The sequence below is a fragment of the Schistocerca piceifrons genome, chromosome 3 (genome assembly GCF_021461385.2).
Source record: "Schistocerca piceifrons isolate TAMUIC-IGC-003096 chromosome 3, iqSchPice1.1, whole genome shotgun sequence".
NCBI classification, from domain to species: Eukaryota; Metazoa; Arthropoda; class Insecta; order Orthoptera; family Acrididae; genus Schistocerca; species Schistocerca piceifrons.
This window is the reverse complement of record NC_060140.1, coordinates 221,695,984-221,716,073: the sequence shown is the minus strand read 5'-3', so window position 1 is coordinate 221,716,073 and position 20,090 is coordinate 221,695,984. Positions and strand designations below refer to the sequence as shown.

Sequence of the window (20,090 nt, the reverse complement as noted above, 5' to 3'; positions counted from 1 at the left end):
GCGTGGGGAGGACCCCATATTAACGTATGCGACGACGTGGGGAGCCTAACAACAGGCGAGGCTGTACCACCCGCACCCTGCCATTCGGACCACGGGGAGCTAGGAAACGCCTGAAAACCTGTTCCAGGGTGCACGCCAACATGCGGTATATATGCCCGCAGAGAGACTGGAGGGACCGAAGGGTGGACTTCCATCAGGCCTGGGCACCCGACGGGCGAAGACGACATATGGTCCGGAGCGGGCAAGAGTTCCATGTCGGAGCACAACTGATCATGGGAAGCGATCGGCGGTGCGTGACCCAGGGAGGCGCCCGGCGGTTGCAGCGGCACGTCCACTGCGGGCGTCGCCGGCGGGAGAACAGGCGGCGGCGTTGGTGGCGGCGGTGCGTCGCCATGGGGCAAAATGGAAGGCAGGGTCGGTAACACCTGTGGCTGAGGCGAGCCAGTAGATGGGTCCTCAGGGCGCTGACCGGACGGCACCGTCGCTGAAAGCAGACGGCGAGTGGCAGATTCCGTGCGACGACAGAGGCGCAGCTGGTTGAGATGCCGGCGCACCTCACCAGAGGCCCCCAAAACCAGATACATAGCGCGTCCGAGGCAGCGAAGAATGCGCCCTTCGAGCCAACGCCGTGAACTTCGGTAGTGGCGGTAGTAGACAATGTCGCCTGGGGCAAAAGCAGGTATCTGCCGCTGCACAGGAACCTGATGCGGCGGATTTAACAAAGACATCAAGGTTCGATGAGGGCGACCGTGGAGCAACTCAGCTGGCAAGCGACCGTCTCGGGGCTGAGAGCGATACGAGGACAAAAAGAGCAATAACGCGCCCTCCCGAGAATTCGACTCTTTTGACTTCAACATCTGTGACTTGAAAGTCCTGACCAATCATTCAGCAGCACCGTTTGACTGTGGCGAAAACGGCGCGGACGTCAGATGTTGAATACCATTGGCCTTGCAGAATGACTGAAATTCTGCGGACATGAATTGTGGGCCATTGTCGGAAACAATAGTCTGTGGAAGACCTTCAATGCAAAAGATAGCAGATAACGCTTGGATGGTGGCAGATGACGTCGTGGAAGACATCCGGACAACAAAAGGAAAATTACTGAATGAATCTACCACAACCAACCATCGAGCATTCCAGAATGGACCAGCACAATCGATGTGTAAGCGTTGCCAAGGGGAAGTGGCTTTTGGCCATGCAAAGAATTTCCGCGGTGGTGCTGATTGTTGTTCAGCACACACCATGCAAGAAGAGCACATATTCGTAATCGCGGCATCGATTCCGAACCAAGTACATAATAATTGCTGATGAGCAAGTTGTTTCGTTCTCACTGTAACGAACGTGGGACCACGATCCTGGACTGATCATTATCAGAACGCAACAGCAAAACACCACGTCGAACAAAAAGTCTCTCCTTGTGAGAAAAAAACCGGCGAACCAACGGGTCCCCGATCCGTGACTTTGACAAGGGCCATTTCGTAGCACCAAAAAACGCAGAACGGTAGCAAGGACAGGGTCGGCAGCTGTGGCTGTAGCTACACGACGAAAATCAATCGGAAACGATTCGACCACGTCATCAGTTTCCGCATCAATGAACATGCAAGCAAGTTCGGAGGAATCGAATGCCCTATCCTCAGCAACAGGCAAGCGTGACAACGCATCGGCGTTTCCGTGCTTAGCAGCGGACCGATACAAGATCGTAGCGGTACTGCGAGAGGAAAATAGACCAGAGAATGAAATTCTGCGCTGTACGTGGAGGTACAGGCTTGGTCGGATGAAAAAGCGATGTCAAAGGTTTGTGGTCTGTGATTATGGTAAAGTGACGACCATACAAGAAATCATGAAACTTTGTAACACCAAACACGAGAGCCAATGCTTCTTTCTCGATCTGTGAATAATTTCTTTGCGCAGACGAGAGCAATTTGGACGCAAAGGCAATAGGGCGATCGTGCGATCCATCTTTGTGCGCAAGCACAGCACCGATTCCGAAATCCGATGCATCCACCATCAACAAAAGGGGCTTCTGGGGATCGAATGGCGTAAGCAAGTATTGGAAAGCAATGCCGATTTCAACTGGCGAAAGGTGTAAGCGATGAAGCGGAGCTGAAATGGAATAGGCATGTGGCACATATCTGTTATAGTAATTTATTTTTCCCAGCACTCTCTGTAGCTGCTTCAAATTCTGCGGCAAAGGCAAGTCTTGTGTGGCACGAAGGTGCGTGGGACTGGGATGTATGCCTTGGGCATTGAGTACATGTCACAGGTATGGCAAATCACGAGCAAAAACACATATTTGTCCTTCCGCAAGCGAAGACCATTTTGTCGCAAAACCTGAAATAATGTTCTGAGATTGGCCAAATGTTCTTCTTCTGTCTTTCCGGAGATCACAGTCTCGTCCATATAATTTGCTGCAGTAGGAACCGACGCACAAACAGTTTGTAGATATTGCTGAAACAATGCAGGGGCGGATGCACACCCGAATGGCAGTCGTTTTAATTGATACAACCCAAGATGCGTATTAACCACCAAAACGCGCTGGGATTCTTCGTCCACCGGTATTTGCAAGTACGCATCTGCGAGGTCCAACTTCGAAAAATATTTACCCGGGCACAGTTTGTCAAAAAGATCTTCCGGGTGGGGTAAAGGAAAAGTTGCAATCACTAGTTGTGGATTCACCGTTGCGTTGAAGTCCACACAAAGTCTCAGTTTTCCGGAAGGTTTTGGCAAAATAACTAAGGGTGATGCCCAGAGAGAAGCCTGCACACGTTCAATTACACCTTGTGATTCCAAATCGTTTAATGTTTTTGCGACCTCATCACGCAATGCGTGGGGAACATTGCGCGCTCTGAAAAATTTTGGTTGCGCGTTTACTTTCAATTCCAAATGTGTTTTATAGTTCTTAGTGCAACCGAGGCCCAGTGCAAAAATGTCTGCAAATTCTTCACATAGACGAGAAACACTGTTTGAAGGCACAGTCTGGTTCACTGATTTACTATAGACAAGCTAAACAACTGAAATAAATCGAAACCAAACAACTTCACTGCAGAAGAAGAATGAAGGACGTAAAATGACAAATTTTCTTTGTCCTTTGTATGCTGCAAGAAGGCTGCACTGTCCTAACACAGGGATCTCTTGACCTGAATAGCTAGTTAACATTTGCAGCACGCAACGGAGGTGTGCCCTGCTGTTTGTACGTGTCTTGATTGATCAGTGAAACTGCAGCTCCGATATCGAGCTGGAATGGTATCACTTTGCCGTTAATGTCCAAGTCCACAAAAAGTTTATTGTCCTGCTGACGACAAGAGCTACTGTCTCGTGCAACGTGAACTGACACTGGTACATAATCACTTGCGACTTGACGGGATTTCCGGCGATGTCGATGCACACTATTTGTGGGATGAACACAGTCACTGTTAGAGAGAGTGGCACTGAGCGGAGTGGAATGAACTACATGAATTTCCATGGGCGAAGTTTCGCGAGCCTCAGTATCCTTGGTACGATTCCGATTCCGGCGCAAAGCAAAGGGCCTGGAATAGTTGTGAGTTTCTGATCTGAGCTTTTTATGGCAAACACTCTGAACATGTCCTTTTTTATTACAATAAAAGCAAATAGCGTGGTGTGACGGGTAATTCTCACGCGAATGTCTAGTAGCGCACTGCGGGCATGATTTTAGCACTGCATTTGCTTGCTGGCACGGCACACGTGGCTGAGAGCCTGGCGGCAGCGGCGCAGCCGGGCGCGAGGGCTGTTTACTGCTCTGTGCAGCTCGCCCGGTGTGCCAGTTAACCTGACACACGGCTGCTGAAGTTTCAAATGATTCCTGAGCAAAGTCAAGTGTGTCCTGACGATCCAATATGTACATCACTTGTTGAAGGGAAGGATTGACTAGTTTCAAAATCTGTTCCCTTATACGAACATCAGAAAAATTCTCTGCAATTGCATCATGTACCATAGTATCTGAATAAGGGAGTCCACATTGACACTCAAAAGAACAATACCTAGTAGGGCCTTGCAAGGTTGCAACCCACTCCTGATTAGTCTGACCTGCCATACGTTTTGTACGACAGAAGGTATACCTTTTCACAACTACATTGACTGACTCTTTGAAATATGCATCTAATGCAGACAAAATTTCTTCGTAGGACAGAGTTGCTACGTCACATCGGGGAAATAATTTGACTATCACACGGTACGTTTGTACGCCGACCGATGATAAGAGATAAGGCTGCCGCTCGTTACCTTGAATTCTGTGGGCGCCGAGATGGAATCCAAATTGGCGTGACCACTCCGTCCAGCTTTCCAGTGCAGCATCAAAAGGTCGAAAAGTTGGTGCAACAGCGTGTTGTGGCTGCATTAGCAGTGGAGCGGCGGCTGCCGCATCGTTTTGCATTGCACCATGACCCTGGATGAGCTGTCCAAGGGCATCCAGTAATGCCTGCGTCTGCTGATTCTGTAAGCGATAAAATTCGGACAGTATATCTGGAGATGGTGGCGAAGCCATTACACAAGTAAATCAGGGCAGTTTAGAGAAGAACGCGGTTTTGCCTCGTCGCTAATGTTGTGGTTGGCAGGAGAGTCAACACCGTGTTACTAGAGGAGGCCAAAATGCATGCGTTTTAGCTCACGCAGGCTGGCGTGAGGTCTGGAACATGACAAGGAAATTAGAATTTAGAAAAACGGACGTAGCTGGTGGAATACTTAACTTTAATCAATTAATGATGAACGTCAGTCTTGACGGTGCATGATTCACAATATCAATAGTAACTGATGATAGCACCTTGCTAGGTCGTAGCAAATGACGTAGCTGAAGGCTGTGCTAAACTATCGTCTCGGCAAATGAGAACGTAAGTAGGCAGTGAACCATCGCTAGCAAAGTCGGCTGTACAACTGGGGCGAGTGCTAGGAAGTCTCTCTAGACCCGCCGTGTGGCGGCGCTCGGTCTGCAATCACTGATAGTGGCGACACGGGGTCCGACGTATACTAATGGACCATGGCCAATTTAAAGGCTACCACCTAGCAAGTGTGGTGTCTGGTGGTGAACCACAACAGGCAAAACTTGAGTTACCTCTACAAGGATTTGCAGTATGTGTTAAATACCAGCTCTATTTCACTTTATGAGTTCTGACATATTCAACGTCATTTATTGCCACTCATGCAACACTAAATGTGCAGGGGACTAACCCGGTACCTCGTATTTCTCCATACAGGCTTCATACCATTTTTTAAATCAGTTGTCTGTTGGTTCACATATCCGAAAAGTACTGCGTGTCACGATCCAACTGTGGGAATGGAACTATTTCGGGTTTCCAGTGCGTCTATTGTACCTCTAAGCTTTAAATAATTATTTCAACAAGCACTGTCTTCCATCACTTATTTATTTCTACCTATAACCATCACACAGTTTAAACAATGCCATGAAAATCAGTACAGATAACTACACCATAATGGAGACAGAAAAGCTGAAGCTGCGAGGAAACAAACCACTACCAGTACTGCGTATTAGCTGGTCAATAATATCCTAACAAGGGCCAAGTATTTTGATGAAAGAGCAATTCTCATTCAACCCACCCATTCTACAGGGAGTCTGACTACCATACGCCCAGGCTGTAAAGTAAGCATACCAACCCTCTGAGTTTTTCGAGAGTTCTGGACTAGCAGTGAAACTGCAATTTCACAACTTTCCCTCTAATTCTTACCATCTCCCCTTTGTAATGTGATCCTTCCCACACACAGAGCTCGTCCACGGTTACTAAACCACACAGTAGTTATCACGGGGAATGTGCGAAAGACAAAACCACGACACTGACGTCACAGGCTACCCTACGACCGTCCGGTAGCCAGGCACTGCCATAACCCCTTGCGTTGTGTTTTTGAGTGTATACAAGGTTGTTTACTTAAGTATGAGTCGTTTTTGGGTGGTGATGATTAAATGCAAAGATACGTTACACTATCAGTTATTGAGACGTCTTGAGAGAGCGTGTTGAATTGTTGTCAGTGAAAAATAATAGTTTGCCATATAATCATGAGTCCTAACAACCGCTACACATAACTAAAAAACTTAATAATTAATTTTCATTTATTTCTTAAAAATAATAAGACGAAAAATACTAAATATGCAGATTCATTTTCAGTTACTAATGTTGATCATGGCCGCATCTGAACTATGGAAGTTTGTGTCACAGAAACGGAATTAGGATACACATAAACAGAAACTCAAAATATAAGTTATGGAGAAATCTATTAAGAAAATTTCAAGATCCAGCTATAAAAGATGACTCTAGCAATATACTACAAGCCCCTACATATCATACCGGTAAGGATAGTGAGGACGAGAGTAGATTAATTACAGTACGCACAGAGACACTTGAATAGAAACGCAAAATATCTAGAGAAACCTACTAAAAAAGTTTCAAGAACCAGCTTCAGACGATGATGTAGCAATATGCTACAAACCCTATACATATCAAATCCGTAGGGATAGTGAGGACAAGAGTAGATTAATTAAAGTTCGCACAGAGGCATTTCAAGAGTCGTTCGTGTCACGCTTCATACGTGAGTGGAACGAGAAGAAACGCTAGTAAGTGGTACAATCGGAAGTACCCACTGCCCCGCACTTAACAGTGGTTTTCGGTGTGTGGGTGTAGATGTAGATGCCTGAGTGTGCTCAGCTCATTTTTCTGATTCGGATTATGAAAGGAATTTGAAAAGTGAACTCTTGAATCTTCCTTCTGATGTTGCTGCAGCTCTACGGGTACCAACCATCCTCTAGAGCTGATTTATGGGGCAGTGCTGAGCTTAAAAATTCTGGGCACAAGAACAATGGTACTGCAAAGAAGTAAGAGAGATTTCACAGATCAACAAATTAAATGCAACAGTGCGCATTTCTGTCAACAATGAGAAGCAATGGGAGAGGAACTTTGACAAGAGAATACAGATTTTCAGGATCGCCTCTGTCGCTGTAATCCTGAGTTGCTTCAAGTAAAACAAAGTCACAAGATGACTGAGGGTTACTTTTCTGATTTCAATAACCAGTAATTAGTAAAAAATAGTGTACTAACTGGCCATCTGAGAATATTGCTTAGGCTGCACCTTTACGTTACATACCATATAAAAATATAAAACGTTATATTTTGTCAGGGCTGTATGAAATATACTCTTCCTAGTGCCGTCACTATTAAAAGAAGAATCACACAGTTTATCATAGCACAAGAAGTTGTACAAGTATTTCACGCACCGCAGAGAAACATAGGCTAGATAAATTTTATAAGAGAAACAATCTTTTAGACATTTCTTAAACGCATTTTCGTGCAGAGAACTACTTCTAAATAAGAAAAAAATTATTTGTATAGTTAAGTAATAGATTGGTTAAGAATAAGACATTCTTCACCATAAAAAAATTCCAGTTACATTGTTCACCATTACATGTTCTAAAATCCTCAGTGATGTTCATTGTAATCTACGTTAGAAACTTTGTATGTATTCAAATACTGGGGAAAATAAAACATTTGCAATCCCCATTAAGAATAATGAATACATATTATATATATATATATATATATATATATATATATATATATATATATAAAATTCTTTTACTGACAATTACACTAAAGGCTGAAAATGGACATTTGTCAAAAACAGTACACCTTCGTCATGAAAGATTATAGTGAATAAAACAATAGCAGAGGATAAAAGGAGGGATTTTTAATAAAATAACATTACTTCATGATTAGAAAAGTGGGGCCAAGGGTGTTAATCAGATAGATAAAGATTTTTTGACTAACGTGTGGCCAAAACTTAACGCTAAATTTCATATTTCGTTTACGTTAATGTCCATATTTTATGTATAGCTTAAATCGGGAATCAGCTGCTGTTCTCATCAAAATAATTTAAGTAAGTGATGTAGTAAGGAACCTGATACCAATTTCCTGTAAAATATTTTACTACAAAAATTGGTTCAAATGGCTCTGAGCACTATGGGACTTAACTACTGTGGTTATCAGTCCCCTAGAACTTAGAACTACTTAAACCTAACTAACCTAAGGACATCACACACATCCTGCCCGAGGCAGGATTCGAACCTGCGACCGTAGCGGTCGCGCGGTTCCGGATTGTAGCGCCTAGAACCGCTCGGCCACTTCGACCGGCTATTTAACTACACCATTTTGTCAGACTAGTTGGGTAAGACAGGACAGTTCGAACTTCCCTTGTGATTCATCTTTCGAAGTTATGTACTTAAGTAAAAATAACAGATAATCGATTTATTATGGCATAGATATATTATGCAGCACTGAAATTATGATATATGCAACAATACAAGAAAAGTGGCACACGGTACTATGCACCACGCACTATAGGGTGGCTTGCAGAGTGTGTATGTGGATTTAGATGTAGATGCAGAGTACAAACTTAAATAACTGAACGCTATTAAAAAAAATCACACCCAAACTCTTCAGTCATCTTGTTCAACAGGACTGCAAGTTTCATTAGCCCAGCCATCACATTTAGAGCATTTAATCTACCCTCCCAGAGATTTTCAGTTAGAGGATAAGTCATTGCAGTAGATAAATGAGGCATCGTTATCCTCCTCCTCTGAATTGCTGTCGACTTGACCAGAATTTCTTGATCTGGATGCCTTTGCTTATTGCCATTTTCCCAAGGAATTTTCAGTGTTTCCTATTTCTAATGACCTTGTGAATTTCTTTCGTTAGCTGCTACTGCATCAGTCAGTTGTTGTTTGTAAGGGGAACAAGACAGCATTGCTGTTTTGTCCTGTCTTTGTCATTTAGGTTTCACTACCTCTGATTTTAGGTAACCTTTTGAACGTTCTTCAAAGATGCAATGCATGTTAACTTTGAGGCACTCGGTTTACCCAACTGACGTCTGTGATCACGCTCATAGGGTTTCACTCTGTTAGTACTAAATTGGTGGTATCAGGTGCGGTTGGAGACATCCGTGTTGGTTGCTGCACAGGTGATTAACTGGTATGTCAGTAGTATAGGCTGGAGCATAAATCCAATGGACAAAATTTGGGTTGAAAGGAAAAATTCCTATGCCACAGAATCCGTTTATGGTTGCTTCAAAAGTGTCGGCCGTGATTAATGCTGCGCCATACAATTTCCCATCTTGGTTAATAATGACAGCACGACCTGGATGATTCAGAATCCAACTGCTTCAGCAAAATAGTATATGCTTACAGGGACCATGAAACTGGCTGCAAGCGATGTGCTGCGGGAAGCTCGGCAATATGACATTACTCTTCCGTGTCAAATCAATTACTTCCAGACTCTTTGTGTGTCTTGCATGACCGTCCAACAAGAGAAGAACAGGCTTTTCTCTTGATGGTCTGGAAGAATCAATAAATGACTGGAACCATCTAACGAAAATTACCTTCCGCGTCCACCCAGATGAACTTTAGCCAGCAGTATTTTCAGGTGGTGCCTTGTCCCAGAGTTCTGACAGTGCCATTTCTCTAAGGAAAACAAACATTATCGGCAATAAAGAAGCATCAACAACACTCATGCAAGTTTCTCCAGTGGCCAGAACCCCTCGTTCAGCCGAGGAATCTAACTTGTCTCTCTCCTCTAAGTGCCAAATATTTGAATGTTTTCTTGGGCTTATTTATAGTTTCCGTTTCATTTACATTGTAGATTCTGTCAGGAGTTAGGTCGTTCTTATCACGAATCTGCTTTAATAGCGAAAATGACTTGAGCACAGCAGGCCGATATGGAACGATCTATAGACGTGGGTCCTGGAGACCGCAAACTCAAACGTGAATATCGTTTTAGAAATGCTTTAAGCCATAGTTTACCAGCCATCTCTTTCTGTTTGCTGAAAGTGTGAGGAAGGTTATTTCTCTTGCCTGATTCATAGGCTAGCCCGCACGTTTCATTAAGGCTTAGGCCAAACAACCTATTTTCGACAGAAATGACATGGTCAATTAGTTCTTCCTATTGTGGAAGAGAATGTGTTGCCTTACATTGACCCAAACCATTACTTGCGCACCTCCGCACAGATGCTCTTGCTTCTAGAGCACTACCCGGAGCTCCATATTCCTTGGATGCCTTCAGGTAGTCCCTCTTGCCTTCTAAAACAGCCTTAAGTGCATGATTCATACATTCCATACTCCATGATTGTATTCTGTGGTTCTCGTATATTTCCCAATTTTACCAGTTAATCTGAAAAATTAATAAAAACATTATTTTCATTGTGTAGGACTAATCTCAGTGAAGATGAATAAAAAAGAGATAATTAGTTGGTTATGTGGCTGACAGCCTACGTTCTTATTTCTTTACGGATCAATCTGAATAGAATATAAAACATTCCATTCGTAGCCTATAAAGAAATAGTTACATGTACTGTCACGTTTTTCCCTTGAATTTAAATTTTTAACACAAGAAATCAATTTTTGGTCTGTTTAAATAATGATACACTTCTTCATTTCTTTACGAACGAGTGACAAAATGAGAAAAAAACAATAATTTTCATGACATATGCAGTAATGAACTTTTTCTATTTCTTTACCTTCCAACAGAAATAAAAATAAATAAAATCACAACTACCGTATATGTAAATAATAGTTATATCGTTCTTTTTTTCATTTTCATACTCCAAATGGAATAAAAAATAACAAACAAGAAGTTGTGCAAATTATGGAGTTTCAATTAAATTGGCCCATTAATGCGATTAACATCAATTCTATATGGAACAGATAACTTTCTTTAGAAGAAGGACTTTATGTGAGGGCACTTGCAATGACCTGAGATGCATTGCAGTTATTAATTTCGTGTTCTGTTCTCAATACTCGTTACATCATTGGAACATGTTAAATTACGAGAAGGGACTAATGTTGAATTTATACCAGATATTAATAAAAGATGGACCGTCAATGATCACAGAGCATGGTCATTTATTTTTTCCCAAGACTTACAGTTACCATCGATCTTCACAAAAAGGCAAATAAGAACTGTTGTTATGCAAATGAAACACAGATAACGATAATAATGATACAGTCTTAACAGAAATTCGTGAACATGGGAGGTGCTGCTACAGATGTAGTTTGCCTTATGTGCACTGTGAGTAGAAAGGGTGTTATGGGACAAAAGCAACGAAAATAATACACTGAAAGTCTCTAAAATTAGCATATGGTAGATATACTAGAAATCTGTGGGTCTTGATCTATTGTAATCATATCAGCAGGGGGAGCACAAGAATGGTAGGTACTGAACTGATGAGAAACACCATGAATTCTATAAATATATGATGAGGAGAAATTTGTCACATATGTCAGTACTCATTCGACCCATAATTTTATGCTCAACAATATGAACGATAATCATGTTCACTGGATGCAAGATAAACCAGACGGGATACGTTCGGCCTATTACAGCTACGTTCACCATTGAGTGGAAATATCTTAACCCAGCTAACATATTCCCAAAGAGACGGGTGCGAGGTAACTAAATAAGATAGTTGGTGATGGTATTTTCATTTATATAACTCAGAGCGAGCTTCGTCTGACTAAAGCACTACTTGGCTTGGCTACCGACAAAGAATCAAGAATGAAACGTGATTGAACACATTTCTTCACACAAATTCCGAAAGAAAGCGCTTTAAAAATTTCATGAACAAACACGAATTTAATTTAAGAATAGGCCAATGTACGAAACATTAAACTGGCAGATTCATATACCAAACGGGGTGGCGGAGTGGTTGGCACACTTTACTCACTTTCGGACGGACCACGGTTCAAATTTCTGTTCGTTCATCGAGATTTGTGTCTCCCGTGATTTCCCTAGATCTCTCCAGGCAAATGTCGAGATTGTTCCTTTGAAAATAGGCACGGCTAATTATTCTGTCCATCCTATCGTAACATCTCAGACTGAGATTCATTGGAAAGTTGATCAGGATATGTAGACCACCAACAAAGGAAGTGCGTTACAAAACACTTGTTCGACGGATACTTGAATATTGCTTTATGGTTGAAATTCCGAGAGCATACGTTTCTACAAGGGTCAATTAATATATTGCTTCCTTCTACGTGTATCTCACGAAAATATCTTGAAGACAAAACTGGAGAGTATCTAGCCCACACAGAGATTTACCGGCAATCGTTCTTCCCACTAGCTATTCATGGCTTGGACAGGAAAGGGCTGAGGTGACAGCGGTGTACAAAGTATCTTGCACCACACACCGCAAGAGGGCTTGCGGGTATAAATGTAGACATAGAGTTTCTGATCCATCTCTAATGACCGCTCTTCAGTGGAACGTCACACTCTAATCTTCCAACTTTTCCTTTTCCACTGATCTACAAGCATACGTGTGGCATCTTCTCCCCTGCCCCTCCCCCTCCCCCTAACGGCGCTCTACACGTGAAAACATTTTAAATACAACTATAAATGTGACTGCAGAGCACTTAACTGAATTTTAGTTCTGATTGGACATCTACCGAAAGCTGTTACATGATGACACACTGGCTCAGTGCTTAACTCTAACCCGTATCAGTAAGCTTAAGGAAGATACCGAGCTGTACTTCCGAGACACCAACCAAAAATAAAGTGGCTGCCCTTTGGCGTACTTCCGATGGGCAGTCCTCGCCAAGTGGTGGGGTGAATTAGTTCTGTCACTCACTGCTGACTGCTAGACACGGAGGGTGAAAAGAAACGAAACACTGCTGACACACTCTGTGTTTACCATTAGCCCCACAACTACCCGAATGCTGTAACGGTGGCTTAGCTCATGCTACAGATGTTGACTTCTTGATTCGCTGGTTAACCGCGGAACTCGAGAAAGCTTGCAGGGTGGTAGTTGGACCAAAAAGATATTATATAATAATAAATTCATACATTCCCTGGATAATCGTTCGTCCAGAGGCTTCTAGTAGCAGTAAAGGAGAGAGATTCAATTTGAGTCACATATTAATACTGTGCTTGGAGACACCAAACAACGAATCTTACGAAACGGAATTGACAGTACCGTTTCAAAAGTAAAATGTATTTCTGCACATCCCGTGTTCGCTAATATCGTTCCTTTGGCCTAGGAATATTGTATATAAGAAACTGGGAAGCTATATCTTCTTTTCATTGTATCTTTAAAACGCAAAGTGACAGTAGACGTATCCCATCTACACGAGCAGCAGTCAGTGGTTGAAATATTAGGAGAGTGCGGTGGAGCGAGTGTCATGAGGGGGTGAGAGGAGGGAGGGGAAGAGCCAAAACCACCAGCAAGTGTGGCTGTCCTGTGCAATATGAGCGTCAACTGCGACACGGCAGTATTCGAGCATCAGGGGTTTAAGTTCTCTTGTTCTTTGGATCTTCACAGAGAGATTGTCTGCCACTTCGTTCTTCGTTATTCGAACTTGTTTGATCACACTGGAAGAGTGCGTCAGCTAAATACAGTGTGATACGGCTTTGGAAATGCACTGCAACAGTGCGCCAACTCATCATAGGTTGTATCAGCGTTGTCACCCTTCAAATGCAGAAAATGATTTTTCGCACGATACTCCACTTTATTACAGAGCTGAGCCGTTTCGTTTATCCGCTTCCAGTGAAGTACTATGAAACTGCAGTGTGAGGATTTCATTGTTTAATAGATGTGTAGATATTCATCACTAAACAAAAAATAAAAAAGAAGTTTATTTTTTTCGATTTCATAATTATAACTTCCTATCTAGACTCGTACAGCCATGCCACTGATTTCTCATTCTTGGTGTAGCCGCATTTTCTAGTTCATATAGGTGTAGCAGTGCCAGCCAGTTAATTGTATACCATGTACTCTCACGTACGGTGGCCGCACTGTGTTGCAGCGAATTCGGGCGACTGAAGGGTCTTCAAGACCTGCGCGAGTGTCGGCGCTCCAACATCATGGGCTCGCTGGTGCAGAACGCGTCGCCCTTCCTGTTCCCGTGCACCATCGAGTACTCCCTCATCTGCGCCGTCATCCTCTACGCCATGTGGAAGGACGTCAACGCCTACTCCAGGGGCCGACAGAGCTACTCTGGTGCCTACGGCAACAAGATCAGCACTACCAAGGTATACTGCTGTCCCATCCATCTACTAACTACACTTCATAATGATACTTCTTGCTAGTCTTCTGTGCCGTCTTTGGAGGGGGGGGGGGGGGGGGTAGGCTGTCAGGGAACATAATTCTGCTCTTCAGCCAAGAGCTTTTAAAAAATATAACAAAGGTGAAAACGAATATTACTAAAATGTGAGATATTTACAGACACTTTTAAAATATGAGACGAAAAACAAAAACATATACATTTTTAAAAACATATCTCAGAAAGGTGAGATTCTTCTAAAGAACAGCACTGCACTTACATTTAAAAGCTGAAGGACCTGCACTGAGAAAAACGATCTGGGGAGAAGAAAATGTGTTCTATAGAATTGAGGGATGTGAGTAGAATAATACAGCTGTCCATTAGGTACGAAAACTGTGGAGACGAAGGTAGGTGTTGGGATGCAGAAAGACAGGAGATGAGAAGTTTGGTGTGTGATCCGGGTAGTGGGATCAAGAGGTAATGGATGGGATGTATGGAGAAGGAAAAGGGGAGGTGAGCCATGACGTAGAGTGTGGTAGATGGAGAAGAGTTATTGGTAGGCCAGATAAATATCTGGGCGAGACTCATTGTCTGGAAGAGGTAGTCCGTTGAAGGTGCAGTGGGATAGGCTGTGACGCACGTGTAGGTGTAGGGAAGATAGGATATGTTTGTAAAGGCGTGGCAGCATACCGGGATTGGTGATCAAAGGGAAAACGATACGAGTATCGGAATGTAGTTAGTAGATAGTGTAGAATTTGCGGAGGTGTTCGATGCAGGTGAGGAGGGGTGGGATTTGATGAAATGGTAGTTGATCCACGTGGGGTAAGATAAAAACAGATGCGCAAAGGGAGGCGAAATACAGGACGTTCAAGGAGTTGTCGGGATTATAGAACTTAGATAGGGCGGATATCGATGCAATGTATGAATAGGAGAGGATGAACCGGATCAAGCTTTTGAAGGAGCTGAGGATAGTGAAGGATTGTAATCCCTAAGCTCGGCTAGTTAGTAGTTTTGGCAGTTTTAGTGTGTTGTGGGCTTTCTGTTGGATGGTAAATAGGTGGGTTTTCCGTGTTAGTTGCCGGTCTAGGACTAGACGAAGTACTTTAGTGTATATTTTAGTGTATTAGTTAACTGGATATGGCAGTCATAAGTGGTAAGGTAAAAGTCATTGAGACAGAAGATGCCATTCAAGGACTCCTTAAGGTATTTTTGTGTATTAGTTAACTAGATATGAAGTCATAAATGGTAAGGTAAAGTCATGGAGACGCAAAATGCGGCTGGTCCCTCCTACAATTATTGTTTGTGTTTCGGAGGGGTTGATCTTGAGGAGCCACTGGTTGCACCTGGAGGTAAACTGAATGAGATGCATTTTGAGGGGTCGATGGGTTTTCTGAAGTATTGGGTAGTAGGGATGGAAAGAAGTGTTATTAGCACATTGAAGTACATATACTGACGGAGGTGATTTGCGCATATCGGCAGTGTAGAGGAGATAAAGGAGAGGAGAGACGATGGAGCCTTGGTGCATACCTGCAGTGGGATGGAAAGTATTGGAATTGGTATTGTTAATAGTGACAAAGGATGGGTGATCAGACGAGAAGCATAAAATAAGACGAACATCATTCATAGTGCATAAGCTTGAAATTTGAATAGGAGACAAGAATGCCATGTGTGGTAATAGGTTTTCTCTACCTCGAGGGAGACAAAAATAGCGGATTGCGAATTTTTGAGCTGGTGGGATAAGAGATGGTCACCAGAGGAGATGTTGGGACGGAAGTCATATTGATTAAAGAAAAGGAACTGTTGTTGATTTGGGTGTTCATGAATTCGTCGGGAGTGAGTGGATTCGAATACCTTGCTAAACACTAAGGTGAGGATGTTGGGACGGCAAAAGAAGGTATCAGGAGGCAGCTTGTGCAGCCTGAGGAAAAGTGGGATTTTTGAAGATTTCCACAGCGCAGGATAGTAACCTGTAAAAAGAAGAGTGTTGTAAAGGGTTGAAAGGGTGACTAGAATAGGGAGGGAGATTTCATTGAAGTGCCGATAGGTAATGCGGTGGTGGCCAAGGGAAATGTCGACATTAGCTCCATGAACTTAGTACTAAACACATTTTGTATTAATGGAAAATTGCTAATACAAGGGTGATACTTTCTGTTACAATTACGGGAGTCCAACAAATAAAAACTGTGCCCTATCAACTAAAAGTTAGTCAAACAAACACTAAATGCACTGACGGAAAAAAATAGCAACACCAGGAAGTAGTTGTGTGACGTGAACGAAAGTTGGTAGGCGACTTTCTGTATGTGAATGATATTGTCTAGTCAAATCTCGCAGCCACTCGCGTAAGAGTGGCATTAGTAGAGCCACTATGTGTTCTGGCGCAACCACAAGCGGTGGCACGAAGACGAAGAACGCAAGAGCAGAGAAGGCGGTGAGATGACGTCAGCCAATAGCTCGCTGACTAATACCGCACCACGACAGGAGCAGCCTCTACAAGAAGAAAACATAAACACCGTTTCTGCCAGCCGCAGCCGCAGAATACTAGACCTGCCCTAGCGGAGAGCGCTACGATGGCAGTTATTAGTGATCTATATCCATTGCTTGTATGGACACAGTGTATAGAGAAATACACTGACTGTTTGCTTGTCGCCCATCACTTGAGACACGTTCTTGTAATACAAAGTATAGTCTACCTTCTTTATTGTAACAAAAACTATTAATGTGGTTTTGTTGAATTGTTGTATAGCATTCCGAAAACCCAGCATCCTTTAGGCACGATATACGAGAGGAGTGGGCAGGATCCCACACTATGAGGTTGCAAAGCAAGTTTGTTTTAAATACACGCTGTAACGGTCGTGACCGTTAGTTGCCTTTGAGACTGAACGTCGTTAGTTGACGTTAGGCAAGAGCTCCTTTTATGCGACAGAGACGGTATTATCAGTACCTCACAGAGTATAAACGAGGTCGTATAATAGGACTATGAGAAGCTGGATGTTGCTTCTGCGATAATGCAGAAACACTTGGCAAGAATGCAGCCTCCATACATGACTGATGGCATTGGTGGTCACGTGAACGTATGGTCGCAAGAAGACTGGACACCGGACGGTCACATGGCACCCCATGAGGGAAGACCACTGTATTCGGGTTTTCTGGAGCACAGTATTACATCTACAGCCACAACTTCACCAGACGTTGGCACCAGAGTGACACAAATGACTGTTATAATTCGGTTACTTCAAGGAGAGTCCGCGGCTCGTGGTCTTGCAGTAGCGTTCTCGCTTCGGGGTCCCGGGTTCGATTCCCGGCGGGGTCAGGGATTTTCTCTGCCTAGAGATGACTGGGTGTTGTGTATCTTTCATCATCGTTTAATCCTCATTCACTCGCAGGTCGCCGTAGTGGCGTTAAAGAACTTGTGGAGCGGCTGCCGAACCGCCCCGCGAGGGGTCTCCCGGCCACCAATGCCATACGCTCATTATTATTACTTCGAGGAGAGCTCCGAGCCAGACGCTCTGAAGGGTGCATCCCACTGACCCCAAACATTACCGTTTATGACTTCAGTGGTGTCAAGCGAGAGCTCATTGGACGGCAGGCAGGAGACCTGTTGTGTTTTCTGATGAAATCTGGTACTGCTTGGGTGCCATTGGTTGTCGTATGTTGATTAGAAGGACGTCAGTTGAGGGCCTGGAACCAGTCTGTCTGCATGCTAGACGCACTGGACCTAAATCTGGGCTTATGGTCTGAAATACAATTTCGTATGACAGCAGGAGTGCTCTCGTTGCTATCCGACGCACCCTGGCTGCGAATTTGTACGCCAGTATGGTGATTCGACCTGTAATGCTCCCATTCATTAACAGCAGTCCAAGAGATGTTTTCCAGCAGGATAACGCTCGCCCACATGTTGCTATTGTAGCCCAACATGCTGTACAGTGTGTCGACATGTTGCCTTGCCCCGCTCGATCACCTGTCTCCAGTCGAACACATACATGACATTATTGGACGACAACCAAGTGTCATCCACAAACAGCATTTACTGACTGAGCTCAACAGGCATGGAACTCCATACCACAAACTGTCATCAGACAACTGTACAACACAATGCATGCGCATTTGAATGCTTGCATTCAACATTCTGGTGGCTACACCGGTTATTAATGTACCAGCATTTTACATTTGTAATGTCTTTTCTCTTGCTTACACTAACCACTTACATAGGTTACCTAGACAAATGTATTCACTAAATTTCATTACTCTACATTACTTATTTTTTGGTGTTCCGATTTTTTCTGCCAATATATGTGAACTAGTAAAGCAGTTTATAAACAAATTAAACAATTTGATTATTAAATTCAAATATTTTGGAAGGCAGGCCCATCTTGCTTCCTGAGGCAAGTCGTTTGCCGCGCAACCAGCGAGAGCTCCGCTGGCCCAACACAAGAAGCAGTGTGATACACAAGGAATTGTTTTAGGGATCCGGATTTTTTCATCCAGAGTGATCTTGGAGTCATACAGGAAATTTGTCTACTTATCAATATCTTGAGGATGAATTGTAAAAAGAAATTAAGATTGGGGTTTGATGTGCTATAGAAGACGAGGTCACCAGAAGTGAGACAAGGAGGGCGCAAGAAACGAATAGTGAAATTTTAAAAGGAAACATTCCAGCATCGGTATAACATACATTGTTTTCTGTCTAACAGACCTCTGTCACTTTAGCCTCACATTTCAATCTCCTCCCCTCAATCTCCTCTCAAAATACTTCTCAGGTTTTGAGTGGTTCAAATGGCTCCGATTACTATGGGACGTTCGCACCACAGTGACACAAATGACTGTTATAAATCGGTTACTTCAAGGAGAGTCCGCGGCTCGTTGTCTTGCAGTAGCGTTCTCGCTATCTGAGGTCATCAGTCCCCTAGACTTAGAAGTACTTAAACCTAAGTAACGTAATGATATCATACGCAACCATGCCCGAGGCAGGACTCGATCCTGTGACCGTAACAGCAGCGCGGTTCCGGACTGAAGCGCCTAGAACCGCTCGGCCACAGCGGCCGGCGGTTTTGAGTGCCCCAGTGCTTTTTCATAGAAGAATATCACCGCGTTGCAATTGTGATTTTTAAATTTTATATTTTTTAGTCCCTTTAGCTTTCCGTCCTTAATCTTTTTAATGTAAAAGCGATACATAGTCCTGATTATTTTCTCTGATCTTTGTTATACACTCCTGGAAATTGAAATAAGAACACCGTCAATTCATTGTCCCAGGAAGGGGAAACTTTATTGACACATTCCTGGGGTCAGATACATCACATGATCACACTGACAGAACCACAGGCACATAGACACAGGCAACAGAGCATGCACAATGTCGGCACTAGTACAGTGTATATCCACCTTTCGCAGCAATGCAGGCTGCTATTCTCCCATGGAGACGATCGTAGAGATGCTGGATGTAGTCTTGTGGAACGGCTTGCCATGCCATTTCCACCTGGCGCCTCAGTTGGACCAGCGTTCGTGCTGGACGTGCAGACCGCGTGAGACGACGCTTCATCCAATTCCAAAAATGCTCAATGGGGGACAGATCCGGAGATCTTGCTGGCCAGGGTAGTTGACTTACACCTTCTAGAGCACGTTGGGTGGCACGGGATACATGCGGACGTGCATTGTCCTGTTGGAACAGCAAGTTCCCTTGCCGGTCTAGGAATGGTAGAACGATGGGTTCGATGACGGTTTGGATGTACCGTGCACCATTCAGTGTCCCCTCGACGATCACCAGTGGTGTACGGCCAGTGTAGGAGATCGCTCCCCACACCATGATGCCGGGTGTTGGCCCTGTGTGCCTCGGTCGTATGCAGTCCTGATTGTGGCGCTCACCTGCACGGCGCCAAACACGCATACGACCATCATTGGCACCAAGGCAGAAGCGACTCTCATCGCTGAAGACGACACGTCTGCATTCGTCCCTCCATTCACGCCTGTCGCGACACCACTGGAGGCGGGCTGCACGATGTTGGGGCGTGAGCGGAAGACGGCCTAACGGTGTGCGGGACCGTAGCCCAGCTTC

At 43.9% G+C, this 20,090-nt stretch overlaps 1 protein-coding gene across 1 annotated transcript in view; it reads left to right on the top strand.

Moving 5' to 3' along the window:
* LOC124788184 (proton channel OtopLc-like) overlaps window positions 1-20,090 on the top strand; it is a 132,707-nt gene that overhangs the window by 85,014 nt on the left and 27,603 nt on the right. Inside the window, exon 8 of the mRNA XM_047255344.1 lies at window positions 13,805-14,030. Coding sequence (XP_047111300.1) covers window positions 13,805-14,030 — 226 coding nt within the window. The remainder of the gene's footprint in view (window positions 1-13,804; window positions 14,031-20,090) is intronic.